We start from the raw sequence: 16,548 nt of genomic DNA, 5'->3' as shown, positions 1-16,548 counted from the left end.
TCTGCAGAAACAAAAAAAAAAAATTTTTTTGATTTTCTCACTTCTTGCCTTACTTTAATGAGTTGAAAACAGATTTTGTGGGGCGCCGTTTTTAAATTTGCATCTCAAACCTCCAGAACAGAATACAAATCTCCAGAGGGGAGGGGGGAATGAGACACTGACAGGTTCATTGTATTCTGTTTGCTTTTTTGTTCTTTTGATTGTCTTCATTCTGTGTCTGATGTAGAATCTTAAGCATCGTGTTAACATTGCACCTTGTAATTTACATATACTCGTGTGTTTTGTGCGCTTTCATGTACCCGGCTGTTTGTGTATGACAGATCAGTGTGTGGATAAAGCCAAAGTGGAAGAGAGCGAGCAGAGAGCGGCTGAATTCTCCAAAAAGGTGAGTCTATTAATCACCCTGGGTGCTTCTCTTGGTATGCAACCAGGCTGCTGTCACCAAACTTTTCTCCCATGAGTGGTGAGACAGCACATCGATTGTTCTCGTCTGATCAATAGCTGGCAGCAGAGCAACATGATGTGCAAGAAGAATCAATGTTGATGCTCCAATCTGCAAGCTTGTTTGTGCCATACTGGGAGCACTATTTACAGGCATCATTTCAAATAGTGTTAAAGGCCCCAATGAACAATATTGTATTTTTTATTTTTTTTTGTTAAAACATTGGAGGTTCATAATGAAGCCAAGAGCTGTATCCCATGACGCTTTGAGAGTGTTTCCATCCGCTTCCTGCCCAAGTCTGACAAATGTCAGCCAGACATCTGAGGCTTGCAGTTTAATTGCAAAGTAACAGAAATCAGGACAGAAAATAGCCTATTACTTCTGAATTATGTTTTTTTTTTTTTATAACATTATAAGTAAATATCAGTGAACAAAAAAGGGACTTCATGACCGTGCTAATGCATCCTTGCTAAATAATTACTGACCCCAAATTTCTAAACAGTGGGGTAAATGTAAATAATTTAGATTATTTAGTTCCATATTCATCAACATTATTCAAAAATTGGTGTGAAAACTCGAACACACATAAGTGAATGAAGCTCAGACACAAATTGCGACTTCCTAGCCTATGATGATAATGAAGGTGGAGAGACTTGCTGAATTTGTTGATATGTCCTGTGGTTGATGGATTCCGCATAGTTACGTCAATGATTTTGTATGTGCGTTATTGTCTTCAGTTCGACGAGGAGTTCAGCGCACGGCAGGAAGCGCAGGCTGAGCTGCAGAAGCAGGAGGAGAAAATCAAAGAGCTCGAGTCTCAGATCAACACCCTGCAGGCCCAGGTAACAACACTTGCACAGTAACCTACAGTACACACTCTTCTCTCCCTCATCTCCACTTGCAGCCGATATGACCAATTCAGCTATTCTGCGCTCTCTATCCAAGGGTATCAAACGCAGGTAAATGCTAATGGGAGCTACCACCAATGCCGTGGCCTATGCGCTCACCTTTAACATGCATAGTTTACCCTTCAATTGACACTGATTATACCACAGAACCGACATGTGCTTTGTTGTACTCTCAGAGGCTTCAAATCTACTGAGGTTTCTCTTATCTTCCCTCATTCGCTTTGCCTTAGAAGAGCCCTTTATCCTACAGATCTGTGAAGCAACACGCCTACTTTTTTTTTGGTTTCCAGACTGCCTTTCTTCACCTCACAGTATTCTCCCATGGCTATTTACCAGGCCTTAAAATATTTGTCTCCATCATAAAACCTTCTTGACACTCAAAGACCTGAAAATGAGCTATACATCAAATGCCCTGAAAATGAGTTTTACAAGCGCATTAGGATCACTAGTACTTATTTTCTGTGTTGTGAGGTCATATAAAGCAGTTTTTCTATGTCTGGTTCGAATGGTAATGCAGCTTCTAATGTGGCGGCAAAGGGAAAGACTCTGTTAATTCGGTCAAACTAAAACCTTTTTATCTTTTACCGTGAATGCAGTGTAGCTCTAAGTGGGTATTTTAAGACTTGGGGGATTGTATGATTTAATAAAAGGCCAATCTCCCCCTTCAAATCGTTGGATTTGATTTTTCTCAATTGCTCCATTGCAGCCTGTTCCTAGCTATTGTATCAACGCTATGAGGGATTGTGTTACGTCTTTGGCTCTCACATCATCGTTCCTGTCAAGAAAAACCCTTAGTTCTTCTCCGGCAAAATGACTGCTATTTCCAACCAAACCCAATTTGAAACATTTTAGATTTTAGTGCTGTCTTGGGACAAAATAAGTAGCTTGCTTGCTAGTTTATGGAGTTTAATAGGAAGGTAAAAAAAAAATCTCACCATTCATGAAGAGCCATCCACAGTGTAAATAGTTTTCCAGAAACCAAACATATTGCAGTCGGAAAAGCCAGCACTTTGTCTTTTGTTTACTTTACCTCTAAATACTTCCAAGCCCTTTTGCCCCCAGCTTCTCCCAGCAAGATCCTGCCCACCTTCAACCGTTATGAGCTGCTGTCATTAGGGACCCTGACAGCTTGGATCACCATTCATTCTCACAGATTTACCAAATAAGTGGAGGCGGAGCTGGAATGGGTTCCTCCCCATGCAAAGCAGAGCTTCTCAGAGCCTGGCACTTCATTTGTGTGCAGTCCTCACCCCTGCACTTCATCTGCCTCAGGAGCCGAATCAAGGCATGTTAGCCACTCTTGACTCCCTCCCTCCCTCCATCTGCCTCGTCCATCACTTTCTCAACTCTTACACATATTCATGAGCCCAGGCCTCTCTGTGCTCTGCTCCTCATCAGTCACCATCATCCCACCTTTTTTAGACTTATTCATCCCAAGCCATATTGCGTGCACCTGATGTGTCCCTCCTCACGGACACCGTAACCCCACTAATGACTGCTCACCTGCTCTCCTATTTTGCTTTCCTGGACCACAGTGTCATTCAGCTATTGTTTTTCCCTGGGTGTCCTTCAGTCTTACCCCAGTGCAATCTTCTTCTCTTTGAAAAAAACTCAGTCATCTCTAGCATATTAACAGGTAGAGGAGTGAAGCGGAGCCCTTGGGATGCATACTCCTTCCAAATGTGCGCTCTGATGGCACGTTCAAAGCTTTGGCTCCAGAACATTCTCACATCAACAGACTTATGGTAGAGAACATATAATGCTCTCACTAAAGAAGCACCGGGATATTAGCATGAGAGTGTTGCACATATCCTGTGGGTGTTTTGGTACATCTGAAAGGGATATAAACTCATAGGTTGACATGCGCAAAGCTGAGAAATTGTACCCTTTATTAGACAACCAGTGTACACTCTTCTCCTACTACAGTTTCACAGTGTTGTCAGGTTGTGGGTGCACAACACATCACCATGAAAACTGACTACTCTCACCCACACTTGAACCCACTTGCTGACTTCTTCTTCTTTGGTTGTCTGGTACAGATGGGTAGTAAAACTTGGTTTCTAAACACATTGTACTGTGTTGTAATGTAATTTAAATGAATTATTATAATCATTTTTATTTTATTTTTATTATATTATAATAACAGAATCATAAAACTGCAACCGTGTACTGAAATTTAAAGTGATCTCTTCAAAAAGCCTGTCTCCATATTTCACTTCTTTATGGTAATCATTGTCTCTAAATTAAGGCTTTTTGCAGCAGTTTGAGCATGATGTACATTTCAAGACTTTTGAGTTGAATATCATAAATAGCAGCCATTTCCACATTATTTTGTGCCATTAGGGTGACCAAGGTTTAAGGATGACAAAGAGATGACAGCAAAGACAGCTTATCAACAGATTTGCCTTTAACACATAATTGAAAAGAGCCATTATTCAGACGAACCAACACAAGAGCTCATGCGAAAATAATAGTCGGATGAGCTTGTGAAAGCTGTGGTACAGAAAATTTCAGACAGACTGAATGTGAAATGGAAAGAATAAAATAATAAAAGAGCTTCACACTTTTAATTCATGTATTTTTTTTATTTTTTTTTTGAGTTAATGAGAGTACATGCATTATTAGGCCTCTTGAAAGGGTCCCTTGTCTTTTCTTTCATGGAAATTCAACAGAAAAGAGAATACAATGGGTATAGAAAATAATCACCCCCTTTAAAATAATCACATTTTGTTGCTTTACAGCATGAAATGAAGACAGACAGTTTGTCTTTTATCCAGCTGCATTTACTCAGTGCAACTTAAAATATCCAAATGAAAGATATAACACCAACGTGTAAGAGAGAAAAAAAAAAAAAAAAAACAGATTCACTGAGTTGGAAAAAGGATCACCTTCCCTCCTAAAACTTGTAAATTCAATCAGGTGTATCTAATCACCTTCTCAATGACACACAAAGCCATTTGACTTTAAACTGTGTTTATTTTGATTAGCTCAGCATGAAAAGATCTTTCCTGGAGCATTTCAGTCCTTGGTAGTGTAACTTAAGCAAACAATTAACTATGGGTGCCAAGGCACTGTCAAAAGATCTGCAGGAAAAAGTTGTGGACCGGCACAAGTCAGGAGACGGGTATAACAAAAAAAAATCCAAAGGCTTTATCAGTGCCTAGAAGCACAGCGAATTCTATTATTAAGAATTGGAAACTATTTGGTACAACACAGACCCTCCCTGGATCAGGACGTTGCTCCAAACTGAATGAAAGAGCCAGGAAGAAACTGGTCATAGAGGCGACCAAGAGGACTACAGCTACTCTGAAGCAGCTGCAGGAATTTATGACAAAGAGGTGTCATTGTGTGCATGTGACGGCAATATCACAAATTCACCATAAACGTGGCTTGTATGGGAGAGTTGCAAGAAAAAAGCCACTCCTCAAGAAAGGACTCATCCAGTCACGGCTGAGCTTTGCCACAACACACCTTGAAGATTTTGAGGCAGATGAGACTAAAATGTAATTATTTGGCCTCAACAAACATCCAATACAGTTCACCATCCAAACAACAGCATTCCTACAGTAAAGCATAGATAATAATATCCTGTTATGAGGTGTTTCTCTGCAGCAGGGACTGGATCAAGTCAGGATAGAAGGAAAAATGGACGGGGCAAAATACAGTAACATTTTTGTGGAAAATCTACCACCCTTTGCCAGAAAGTGTTAAATGGGAAAAAGGTACTTTCTGACAAGACAATGACACAAAGCACACAGCAAAACTGATCACAGTGTTTAAAGGAGAAAAAGGTGAATGTCCTTGCATGGCCTAGTCGGAGCCTAGACTTAAACCCAAGTGAAAATCTGACGAATGACTTTAAGAATGCAGTCTATAAATGATTACCATCAAATTGAACTGAACTTGAGCAGTTCTGCAAATAAGAATGGGCAAATATCGCAACGTCTAGATGTGCAAAGTTAGTAGAGAGATATCCCAACAGACTAAAGGCTGTAATTAGGGCCTTTCGCACCGCTTTAGTTCCAGAACTAAATGTACAGTACTAAAATACTGGGAAGATTTTGCGCAAACTATTTCCCAGTACCATTTAAAGGGTTGTATTCACACCGACAGTGTGTACTAGGACGTGATATAAGCCGGTCGACAGCAATGCCATTTGTGTACGGCGTTCAAGAACGTTAACAAAGAAGAACAATGTTACCAACAGGAGGATGGAGGATGCTGTGATCAGAGCTCTTTTTGCTGTGTCTCGCGGGTTTCACAATAATGGACATGGAATGTCGACATATATGTAAAGCGATTGAAAGAACGGAAAGGAGGAGTAAGAATCTGCAACGACAACTAGCAGTGCTACATTTTCTACAACTTAGAAGTGCCTGTTTCCGTACATTTATGGCTGTTCATCATACTTGCGAAATAAGTTGAAATCATGGTGGGTGAGGTGGTTTTCAAAGGCGTCTAGCCAATCAATGTCTACTTACATCACGGGTAGTACCAGTTGTGCGGGTTAGACCCTGCTCCAGTGTTGGAGCTAATTTGGTTCTACAATAAGGCAATCCGGTACTACAGTTGCTCCTAGTTCCTGCGGTGCGAAAATGCCCATAAGTGCCCTATTAAAGCAAAAGGCGGTTCGACAAAATACTGACACTACTGGGTAATTCTTTTTCCAACTCTGTAGTACTGGGTTTTTATTTATTTTAACTTTTTTCTGACGTGTTGGTGTTTTGTCTTTTACTTGGATGTTATAAGTTGCACTGATCAAATGCAAAAGGATAAAACAAAAACTGTGTCCGCCTTCATTTCAGGCTGCAAAGCAACAAAATGTGATTATTTTAAAGGGGGGTGATTCTTTTCTATACCCACTGTAGAGTCAAAGGTGCAGAATCAAATGGTAGCTTGCTTAATAATTCAGAACCCAAGCGATATTGAGGAAGAAATCTTTTGCAGCCACCTCATGATTATCAGAAAGCTTTGTGGTCAGCTGTCTGGACCAACATGGGACTCGTAACATTGCGGTGCAGTGCAGGGCTGGACTCATGTCTTTATTGCCACTGCCAGGATGGATTTGGCAAAAAGTCTGGCAGTAATGATGCCGATAAGGACAGCACTTCGCATCGAATCATAGAGCTGGTTGCCATGTGCCCTGCACTGTTGCCATGTTCAGTAACAGGGGACACAGCTTGTCCATTCAGCTTTACAGGCTGATTCGTTTGAGATGCAGTGCATGTGTGCCATCCCTCTTTCGCTTTGTCTTTGAGGAAATGATCACAAGGAATATGAAGATGCTGCTGTTCTTCTTGACAGTTTTCAGTGTGTTGACTGCTGTTATGCCCTTTATATTCTCAAAAATAAAGATTAAAAAACAAACAAAAAACAAAGCTTACTTAACACTACGAACAAGGACAGCATTTCAAATGTGATCAAAGTTTTTCCACAGTCTTCACCATTGAAGTATCCATCTTCTTATCCATTACATGTCTTTAATATTTGATTGTGCCCTACATGCAGTATGGGGAATCTGCACCTTATAAGTGTACAGTATTTTAGAGGCAGTTAAGTATGCTTCCTCTGAATGAAAATAGGCTGTTAAGATGTTATTTTTCCCCTTTTCTTTTTTCTTTTTTTAAAGAGGCTGCTTATAGCAAGGTCAAAGCGGGAGTAAAGCATCATTGAATCTAAATGCTTGCGCTAAATTCACTGAGCGTGTCATTAGGCATTGAAATGATGGGAAAGACTTGAAAGAACAGGATTCCAGAAGCAACTCTAAAAGATGCACAACAACCAATTTACTGCATTCCCTGCTCTTGTGCCTTGAACTTTCCTTTGAATTGTACATTATTGGAGCAAAAGCATCATGGAAATGAATCGAGCCAACAGACCGCAACAGTCGGGTTCCAGAAGTAAAAATCATAGTCATTTTCTCCATAAGGGAACTGATTTTTAGTAATAACTTAAAAAAAAAAAAAAAAACCTTTAAAGAATTTGTAGTTAAAGTTTTTTTTGGAAGCCATGAGCCTGCATTATTCAAACATTTTCACACTTGACATCAATTAATAGCAGAATTACTAGTGAAAAACTGCATTACCCATGATTCTGCCAAAACATTTTATAAATAGATCCTTTAGTCAGAGAATTAAAACAATTAAATTGAGACAAAAGTTTTGGGACCAAACTATTTCCATAAAGCACTTTTAAATCTGAAAGACTTTTTAAAAATGTCTATGGGCAAAATAATTCCAGAACCAGGTCTGCTGAAAATGTGGGCGGCACTGTTGCACTCAATTTTGTCTGGAACTGGAAATGTGTGAGGGTGTTTAATGGTTTTCTTAATTTATGAATTCACTCCTGCAAAGCACACAACAACGGCTAATGAAATCCCGTATTACTTCATTAGTAGGCAAACAAGTCGGCTACTTGCATTCAATTTCTTGCTGTCCCCAAGTTTTATTGCCATGTGAACTTAAGTAAAGTTGGCAATTGGCTTTTGCTTGATTCTTTTCTTCCAGCTATAAAATCTCTGTCTTTGCCTTACCGTTGCTCTGTTTCTCTATGTGTCTGTCTGTCCCTCAATTGTCCAGTTGATTAGTGAGAGAGACAAGCTAAGGGAGGCAGAAAAAAGCATCAGCGAAAGAAACAGCAAGGTGGGTGTCCTCCCAAGCATTCCCTCCACCTTCCCAGCATGCTCAATGCAGCCGCCCGCCAGCATCATTGAAAATCAGCATTTTTTTATACCTTCTAACAGGTTGCTCAAAGCTGTTGCCTCTCACTGATCATCCAGAGCCTTGATTTTCTGTATTGTCTCCAGACTATCAACAGATGCTGTGCAATCATTCATTACAAATGCATGCTACAGAATTAGGCCATAATCCTTTCCACATATCCAGCATATAAACAGCTTGTGATGGTGAATCTTGTCAAACACAATCTCTATACTCTGAATACTTCCAGTTCTTAGAAGCTAGAAAGTATATGAAGCAAGCAGTCTGTCTGTTCCCTGGGAAGCGAACCCTTAGTTTTGGGTTGCTTTTATCGTTCTTTTCCACGTTAGCTACAGGAACACAATGGAACAGGCTCCCAGCGCCACTTCCAGCTGGAAGTGAAGATGAGACCCCATCTTTCCATTTAACTAGAGTATTGTAACCCTCAGTAGTAACCAAGACTAATTGAATTTGCCTCTTGCTCATCAGAGATGAGATTGAGATGGTTTAATTTTGTGTTAGCCCTAGTTAATTACCCAAACTGTGACTGTTTCTACCAAGAGAGCCCTCCCACTCGTTGAGACTGTAAATGGATGCTTGTCTTCTTGATACTGTCCTGTCCATTTCTAACAGATACGTTTTAGACATGCTGACTGCTAATTAGTGCAGCTGAATGGTATGAGAGACGGCCAGAAAATTCAGGTCTATGGCCAGCTTAGACCTCTATCAAAACAGACTGTCTGGTTGTAAATTGCATTTTAAAGCGAGATAAGAAGCCAAAATGAAAACAGAGGGGGAAAGGAGCCTTAAATGAAACATTTTCCTGTGTAAAATGGGTTTTGGTTGTAAAATTGGTCTAAATGATGGATATTGTTTAAAGAGAACAAGGGCTCATAAAGAGTATAGCTAGAGAAAATTGAGTGCTGGAGGCTGATTAGCATTCCAGAACCGTGGCTGGAGGGTCTGCAGCACGCTACAAGCTGCCACAGAGGGCCAAAGCAATGCGGAAATGACGGTGCTCTAATTTAGCAGCTAATTTGCTTGCCATTCTCTTGTATTAAACTTAAAAGAGAAAATGGGTCACAACGGGCTGGAGATTGACAGACGCATAATCATGGGACAGGGTACTCGTCAAGGGACCTCGGCTTCCTGCATGATGCTCCTGCACCTTTTTAATTTCCTCTCTAATAAACAATCCACTGCCTGCATTGTGTAATCAAACACTCGGTAATGCATATAAAAATGTGGCTTGACACATATCATTCCCCTAATCAACTGAACTGAGGCTGGAGCGCAGAGAGGAGAATTGCTTAAGAAAAAAAAAAAACTTTTTCTTTATGCAATGATGAGGCACAAATTTATATTTAAGAAAATGGTGTGTGGGGTGGGGGGTGATGAAAGAGAAGAATGGTTTGTAATCATCCAAAGGTCAAGTCGTATCTGGTCTATTGGGAGTCTTAATTGAAGCATTTGCATATCATTTGTTGCTAAAGAGACTTGGCCACCCTTTATGAATGATTCAGAATACCTGTTTATTCTGTTGCAAGCAGAGCAAGATTGATTTGTCAGGACATTTAACGCCTTCAGTCTTATCACTTAATGGATGAATTGAGACCTGACTCCTCCATAATGGCTTCTTTTCCTGGAGACCATCTTGTGATCTTCAGTTATGTTCAGTTACTAGGAAAGTCAGGGAAGAAAATAAAATAAAGAAAATAAAGAAATAAAGAAAAACCCTGTGGATTGTGGCTCAAGGTTAAAGATCTAGAGCATGGAGCAGAGAGGTCGACTGCCTGCCACCACCAGTTGCATGAGCACTCAAACCAGATTACTCTTCTCATTACTGCTAAAGGTTCAGGTGGCTGCATCCTATTCATATGCTCAATCTATTACCAAATTACAGAAGCAATTTACATGTTAATCAAGTCTAATGGTTTACTCTCATCTGATATGCTTTATGATTAAACGCAGTGAATCAGTCTACACAAAGCGCTTTTCATATTTCATCCGCAAACGAATATCGATACTGTCATCTTGTCATTCGGTGTAATCACAAGTTAAGTATGTTCCGCATGGAATGAATGAACGCTTACGTCGTTACGTCTTTAAAACAATAAAGATGATCATCATAAACTTCACCATGTTTGTTTCTTTTGAGTTATGCCCACAGTGTCAGTCACTTTTTCATACTCTGCCTCTAATCTGAAACTGAAATGGCTTTTAAATTGTGTGTGTGTGTGTGTGTGTGTGTGTGTGTGTCAAGCTTACAGGAACCCTACGAGGCCCATAGAAATGGGTTATGCTATGCTGCTCTATAAATCCTGATGTTACCCAGAGTTAAGCTTTATCTCGCCTTCTTTATCTCATTATTCTGCATCGAAGATTTCCTGAAGTAGGGTCCACAATTAACTCTCGCTCGACATAATGTAAATTGTGGATTCTTTTTTGTTTTCTATAGTTATGTAATGGTATATAATATTTTACATCTAAATAATAATAATTGTGTTAAAATGTAAATTTGAGGCATTTATTCTTTAGTAGAATTTTTTTTTCCATCCCATTTGACTTTGTACAGCTTCTCACATTTTAATTGCTCACCAAATCCAATTTGTACATGCGTTTGGCACCAGGCGAGTGTTACTTTTGCACTCTGTTCTATGGGATACACTGGATAAAAAAATTATAATAATAATAAACAAATAAAAAGTCCAGTCTCCACCAAGATAACTGTTCCATCACTTACCCATGTAGACTCGCACACATTCACTTTAGCACACGTGCAACACTTCCCAAATCTTCTGAGAGCCCATACACCTGACAGGTGTGTACATTCCAGAAGAGTCTACCAGTCACATCGACCTACCTGCCGTTTATTTATTTACATATTCAATGTGACTACCTGCCCCTCAGGAATTTCCATGTCCCAGTTTCCCCAGTTAGAGGATTGGGCGGTGGGCTCAGGCTCCTCTGAGCGCTGACCCCTACTTGGCTCTGAGGAGGCGGTGCATTGCACACTAGACAGACAGATGCTCAGTGCTGCTGAGGGAACCAGCGCCCGGAGGGAAGGCCACAGCAGCTCCAAGTCATCCATCTGCTTTTATCAACTCTTATTTAATGCATGCGAGGAGCCCCTTCACCCCTATCTCTCCACTCTCTTTCTCACTTTCTATGATTTTTAGACTTGTTTTAATGCACTCTCCTAAAATTTAAAAGTCAGCTGCTGTAAACACTGTCTTTTATCCTCCACTCTCCTTTGCCCTTGTCTCACCCGCTAGTTCTGATGGGGTCGAACATGTAATGGTGATAAAAGCATGGACCTTTGGGTGTAGAGGCTGAACGGGAGTGGTTGAGGTGAATGTTTGGGTCACAGTGCTCTCTTAAGATTGCCATTTCTTGTCTCTTGACTCTTTTTGATCCCTTCACAGGTTGCAGCAGGACCTGGAGCAGCCGGTGCTGTTCCTCCAGCACCGCCACCACCAGGAGGAATTGCACCTCCGCCTCCTCCACCACCTCCTCCTTGTCCTGCATCTCTAGGACCTCCACCTCCTCCACCACCTCCACCCGGCTGTGGGCCGCCACCACCGCCTCCACCTCCTGGAGGAGGCCCTCCCCCACCACCTGGTATGCCTTTGGCTCCTCCTCCGCTCGTTGCACAGCTGCCTTACGGGCTGGTGCCCAAGAAGACCTACAAACCTGACAGCGTCATGAAGAGGGTGAACTGGTCCAAGGTAAGACAGCGAACGTCACTACGGCTTAAATGGTTTAAAAACACGTGTTCTGAGAACAGCATAACACACTCCAAGGTCAGCAGTAAATTGCAAATAGTGGCAGTAGTCTAGCCTTCCCAGTGTGTAAGAGGAAGACAAAATGAAAGGGCAAAAAAGAGAGTGTAACTTTTTCAGTGGGAGTTGATGGTCCAAAGCCTACGAGTACATGCAGCTTATTAAAAAGAGCGTCGAACCATGAGACTCACGAGTCGCCACTCTGCCTTCCTTTCAAGAAATCGGGTTGTAAACCATTTCATTAACTTAAGTGCCCTTGCACACACATTCTGGCTGTAATTGAATACATTTTTGAGTTGAAATGAAACAAAACACAAATATATAAAACAATGTTGTGTAATCTTCCAATGCGATTTCTATGGGTTAACCTTTTCACTTCGTCTTTTTGCTTTTAAGTCTCATTCATTAATTTACCCATCGCCTTGGGGACTTTTTAACAGTCTGAAAACTGGATTAATTTATTTATACTTTTTCATGCTTCTGCTTGACCTTGCCTTTAACTTATTTATGCAACATTCAGAGTCTAATGGAGGAAAATAAAATAAAATAAAACTCTTTGCAAGAATCTCATTTAGCAATCAAAAATGGTATAAATCAGGGCTGCTCAACGTTCAAGAGCTAAAGAACCACAAAGAAGGATCCATTTGGCCTCAAGGGCAACACCCCTTGTTTTTGTAGTAATTCTTTTAAGTGTTCTTTGTGTGGTATGGAGATTGAGCAAATTACAGTCAGTAATATTGTACTGTATATTTTCCATGATTTATTACATTTTTTATATGCTAAAATAAATGTTTGTGGAGGCAGCATTTATTTGATAAAAATGTAAAATTATTACATTCTAAAATAACTCTTGTCTATTTTAATATATTTTAAAATATAATTTATTCCTAAGTGACGAAGGTAGATTTTCAGCAGGCATTACTTCAGTTTTGAGTGTCACATGATCCTTTTAGTATCACATGATCCTTCTCAAGAAACATTTCTTATCACTTTTGAAATGGTCGTGCTACAGATTTTTGTTCCCTTGAGGATGAATTTACATTGTTTAAAATTAAACTATTAAATAAACTAACTATTAAGCCAGCCACCCCAAACGATTAATAAAAAAAGACTGATTCCCTATAGTTGGATGCAATTAATTAAATACTTTAATCAATACAAAAATCATTGGTAATTTTGTTGATGATTTTTATTATTTGCTTGTTTTTATTTTGAACTTGATAGACTAGCCAAAAATGTGATTATTATTATTAACAAATTAATGAATAAATTTGGCATCAGCGCAGAAACGGTTTTACATATTGTAATACAGTTCTTATATCAAAACACATAGTGAACTAAATATGTTACGGTTAGCCAGGTTTGAAGCAGTGGCAAATGTCTGAGCTGATAAAATATTAAAGTATTGAAAATTGAAGTATTAGCACCTTATTTACTGACAAATATGTTCCTCTGTCTTTCATACTCTTGCATGCTTGGTAATGCTGAGATCTCTCAAGTGTCTTTATGCTGTGTGACGGTGATGGAGAGAGTGAAAGAGGATGAAAATGAGAATGCTAATCAGTTTGATTCTTGCTATTTTAAAATCACTCACCGGAGACCCCCTCCATCTCTCACAACAGCGCAAGATAACAGTCAGACAGTGAATGTAGCCAGCAGCGGTGAAGTGAAACACTCCAGCCCTGCACTCCTCCCGATCTTTCCCTAAAGCATGTAACAAACTTTCAAATAGCCACATCGGAGATTGTTGCCTAAAGGTGCGTAATGTAATTTCTCCAACCGTTAGAACACCCACACAGGGGAGCCGCATTACCTTATGGGAAAGTAAATGATTGCTCGCATCTGCGGCTAAGACCGTTTGGAGCTGGTCACTTTCTGCCCAGAGATGGGTGTAGCTGCCCAAGGCGAGAGGAAGCTACAGTATTTCTTTCTGCTGCTTGAGCATGAACAAGGTCACTCTGGCTGAGACTCATGTTAATTACTCTGTTTGGAGGAGTCAAGGTTTGTTTTTTCATTTATTTTTCACAAGTGCCCTTATGAGGCAGCACACTAATGAGACTGTTCGTTTTTCACTCTGTCAGTCTCTTTGTATTTTCACTGTACCACTCTGACTTAATAAATGTGGATCTGATACCATCCAGTAATGTGGATCATGTCGAGAAAATGCTGCAAAGTAGGCTCCAGGATGAACAACTAAATTAAATGTAGTTGAATGACTACCATTACATACAATGACACAACATATGATGACATGCACCAGTCACTTTTGTGCAGCATTGGTCTGCCTACTACCTCATTCTACTACCTCATCAGTCAGTTTAACAAAAGAACTGCTCTTTTAGCCCTTTGCCACTTTAATGAGACTGAATAAGCTTTTTTTGCCACTACAATCTTTTTTTATTTTTATCTGCACTGTTTGTTAACTTCACTGGTTTGCACTCTATCTTGCCATGTGCCTCGCACTGCTTTATTTAACTTTATTTTTATAATTTTATTTACATGCCCTTATTGTATAGTTGTATTTTATATTTTATATTTGATTTAGATTTTTAGGCTCTACTGTTAAGTGTTATCTGTATCCACCAAGGGTCTGAGGGTAACGCAATTTCAATTCTCTGTATGTATGTACTGTACATGTGGAAGAATTGACAATAAAGCAGACTTGACTTGATTACCATTACCAGAGTGTTTCACCATGTTAGACATGCATATTCGTAATCCTCAAAACTTACTACACATATGAAGAAATAATTATATCTTACCTCAACAAATCAAATCAAATTAAATACTGAAAGGATCATGTAACACTGTAAATTAAATTAAATTATGCAAAATGATGCTTACTCAGCCGTATAATTTTCTTTACATTATTATTGAGGTTGAGGGAATGACCATTTCTCATTTATACAAAAATAGAATGCAAATTGTTTTTATTCATAAATCTAGTAATTCTTAGTGATGCCGACAGTTCCCAGTCTATTTTATTCAGATTCTAATTATACCCCACAGAGTTCTTGGAAATATGTGATATGTATATACTGTTGAATATACTTTCTTGTTGTCTATCTATCATAGAGCCACCTCTCTCCACTAGTTTACATCACTTTGATCCTAATTCTAACCCCAAATAAAGACACACACAAACAAAGGATGTGCACATATTTTCTAGAATAAGAACAACATATTTTCACAGTATATTTGATGGGTTGTGTGGGACAATTAGTGACTCATCATTTGTGATGGAATTCCTCTATAATTGACATATTTTAACTTAAAAGTCCAACACTTAAGGCATGTAATTAAAAAAAGAAAAATACAATACTATGTGCACTACCAATTAAAAGTTTAGGGTAGGTAAAAGTCATACTTTTATTCAGCAAGTATGCATTAAATTAATTAAAGTTACCTTAGTAACATAGTGTGAACTGCATCTTGCTACCAACTTTAATATTGTGATTTAAAACTGAATTGAAATATTGAATATAAGGTGTGTTTTCATTTTAGCGCTCTCCTCACCAGCTCTCATTCGCAGCTAACTAACAGTTAGAAGGGAGTAGTTAAGGATATTATGTCCAAGCTGTCAATCCGATGTCATCAGAGAGAAATTCCATTCCATTCCAAATTCTATTATCGAATATACAAAGACACACAATTTATTTTTCCAGTGGATGAACTTGGTTTAATTGTTTCATCTCAATGCCTCATCAGTGATGCTCTTAACAAAGCAAATAGTGTACATTTTGATTTCATGTGGACTTTAAAGACTGTTACATTGTTGCAAAAAAAAAAGAAAAAAAAATGCTTAAAAAAAAAAGTTGCAACTTTCTGTTCATCAAATAATTCTGAATAAATTCTCAAATTCTTAAGCAGCCCAACTCTTTTCAGCATTGATATTAAGCGTTTCTTGACCACCATATCAGCAAATTAGAACGATTTCTGAAAGATTGTGTCACTAAAACTGGAGTAATGTAAGCATCAGGTATTCATGCTTTATGTGTGTGCTTAAGTGTGCAATGGTGCTTGCTTACTCTATTCCTGCTGGTGTTTGATGGAGTTTTTCTGTGCTTGCAGATAGTGCCTCAGGAGATGGCGGAAAATTGCTTTTGGCTCAAAGTCAAAGAAGAGCGGTTTGAGAGCCCGGACATGTTCAGCCAGCTTTCACTGTCCTTCTCTTCTAAATCCAGAGTAAGGACAACCTGCTTTGCCTCTCCCAATAATCACATAGGCACACGTCGTTTTCAGCTACCCTGATACCTACTTTTATCTGTCCTAACATTCGGAAACCAATCGTCTCTGTGAAATGTTAATTATCTTTATAAAACTGCCTCAGTTTCCACCTACTTCCCTTTTTTTATATTGTCTCTACAATCAGATTAAGTAAGCGTTTAGCTCTGTGCCAATTAGCAGAGCTGCAGAGTTGGAAGCGTACTTTACATGTCAGCAGTGTCAGTTTACAAAGCATCCCTCTTCCTTCACGGGAACCGTTATTTAAGCGGCTGTGGGTTTCGATAGGAGCAGAGGACAGACATGCTTGGTTAGCTTGGCTGCCTTTCCGCTTCACTGGATGCCCCCTGAGAAACAGTGAGAAGAAAGAACGAGAGAGAAAGTTACAGTACAGAGAGTTTCACTCTTGTTTTGGCCAGTTTGTTTCTCTGTTTGCTTCCCTTGTTTATTCACACTGCTGGAGAAGGATAGTGGATGTTTCCTTGGCAAGGCAG

The 16,548-nt window shown here is 39.4% G+C and overlaps 1 protein-coding gene across 1 annotated transcript in view; it reads left to right on the top strand.

Moving 5' to 3' along the window:
- The window catches only part of LOC113082680 (protein diaphanous homolog 2-like), a 27,673-nt gene extending 11,592 nt beyond the window's left edge, over nucleotides 1–16,081 (top strand). Inside the window, exons 4-8 of the mRNA XM_026254223.1 lie at nucleotides 321–385; nucleotides 1,180–1,284; nucleotides 7,929–7,991; nucleotides 11,474–11,776; nucleotides 15,902–16,081. Of these exons, the coding sequence (XP_026110008.1) occupies nucleotides 321–385; nucleotides 1,180–1,284; nucleotides 7,929–7,991; nucleotides 11,474–11,776; nucleotides 15,902–16,081 (716 nt within the window). The remainder of the gene's footprint in view (nucleotides 1–320; nucleotides 386–1,179; nucleotides 1,285–7,928; nucleotides 7,992–11,473; nucleotides 11,777–15,901) is intronic.
- The last annotated feature ends 467 nt before the right edge of the window (nucleotides 16,082–16,548 follow it).

Source organism: Carassius auratus, unplaced genomic scaffold (assembly GCF_003368295.1).
Source record: "Carassius auratus strain Wakin unplaced genomic scaffold, ASM336829v1 scaf_tig00036689, whole genome shotgun sequence".
Classification (NCBI taxonomy): Eukaryota; Metazoa; Chordata; class Actinopteri; order Cypriniformes; family Cyprinidae; genus Carassius; species Carassius auratus.
Note: the sequence above shows the minus strand (reverse complement) of the source record. Positions and strands in the feature narration are given on the sequence as shown.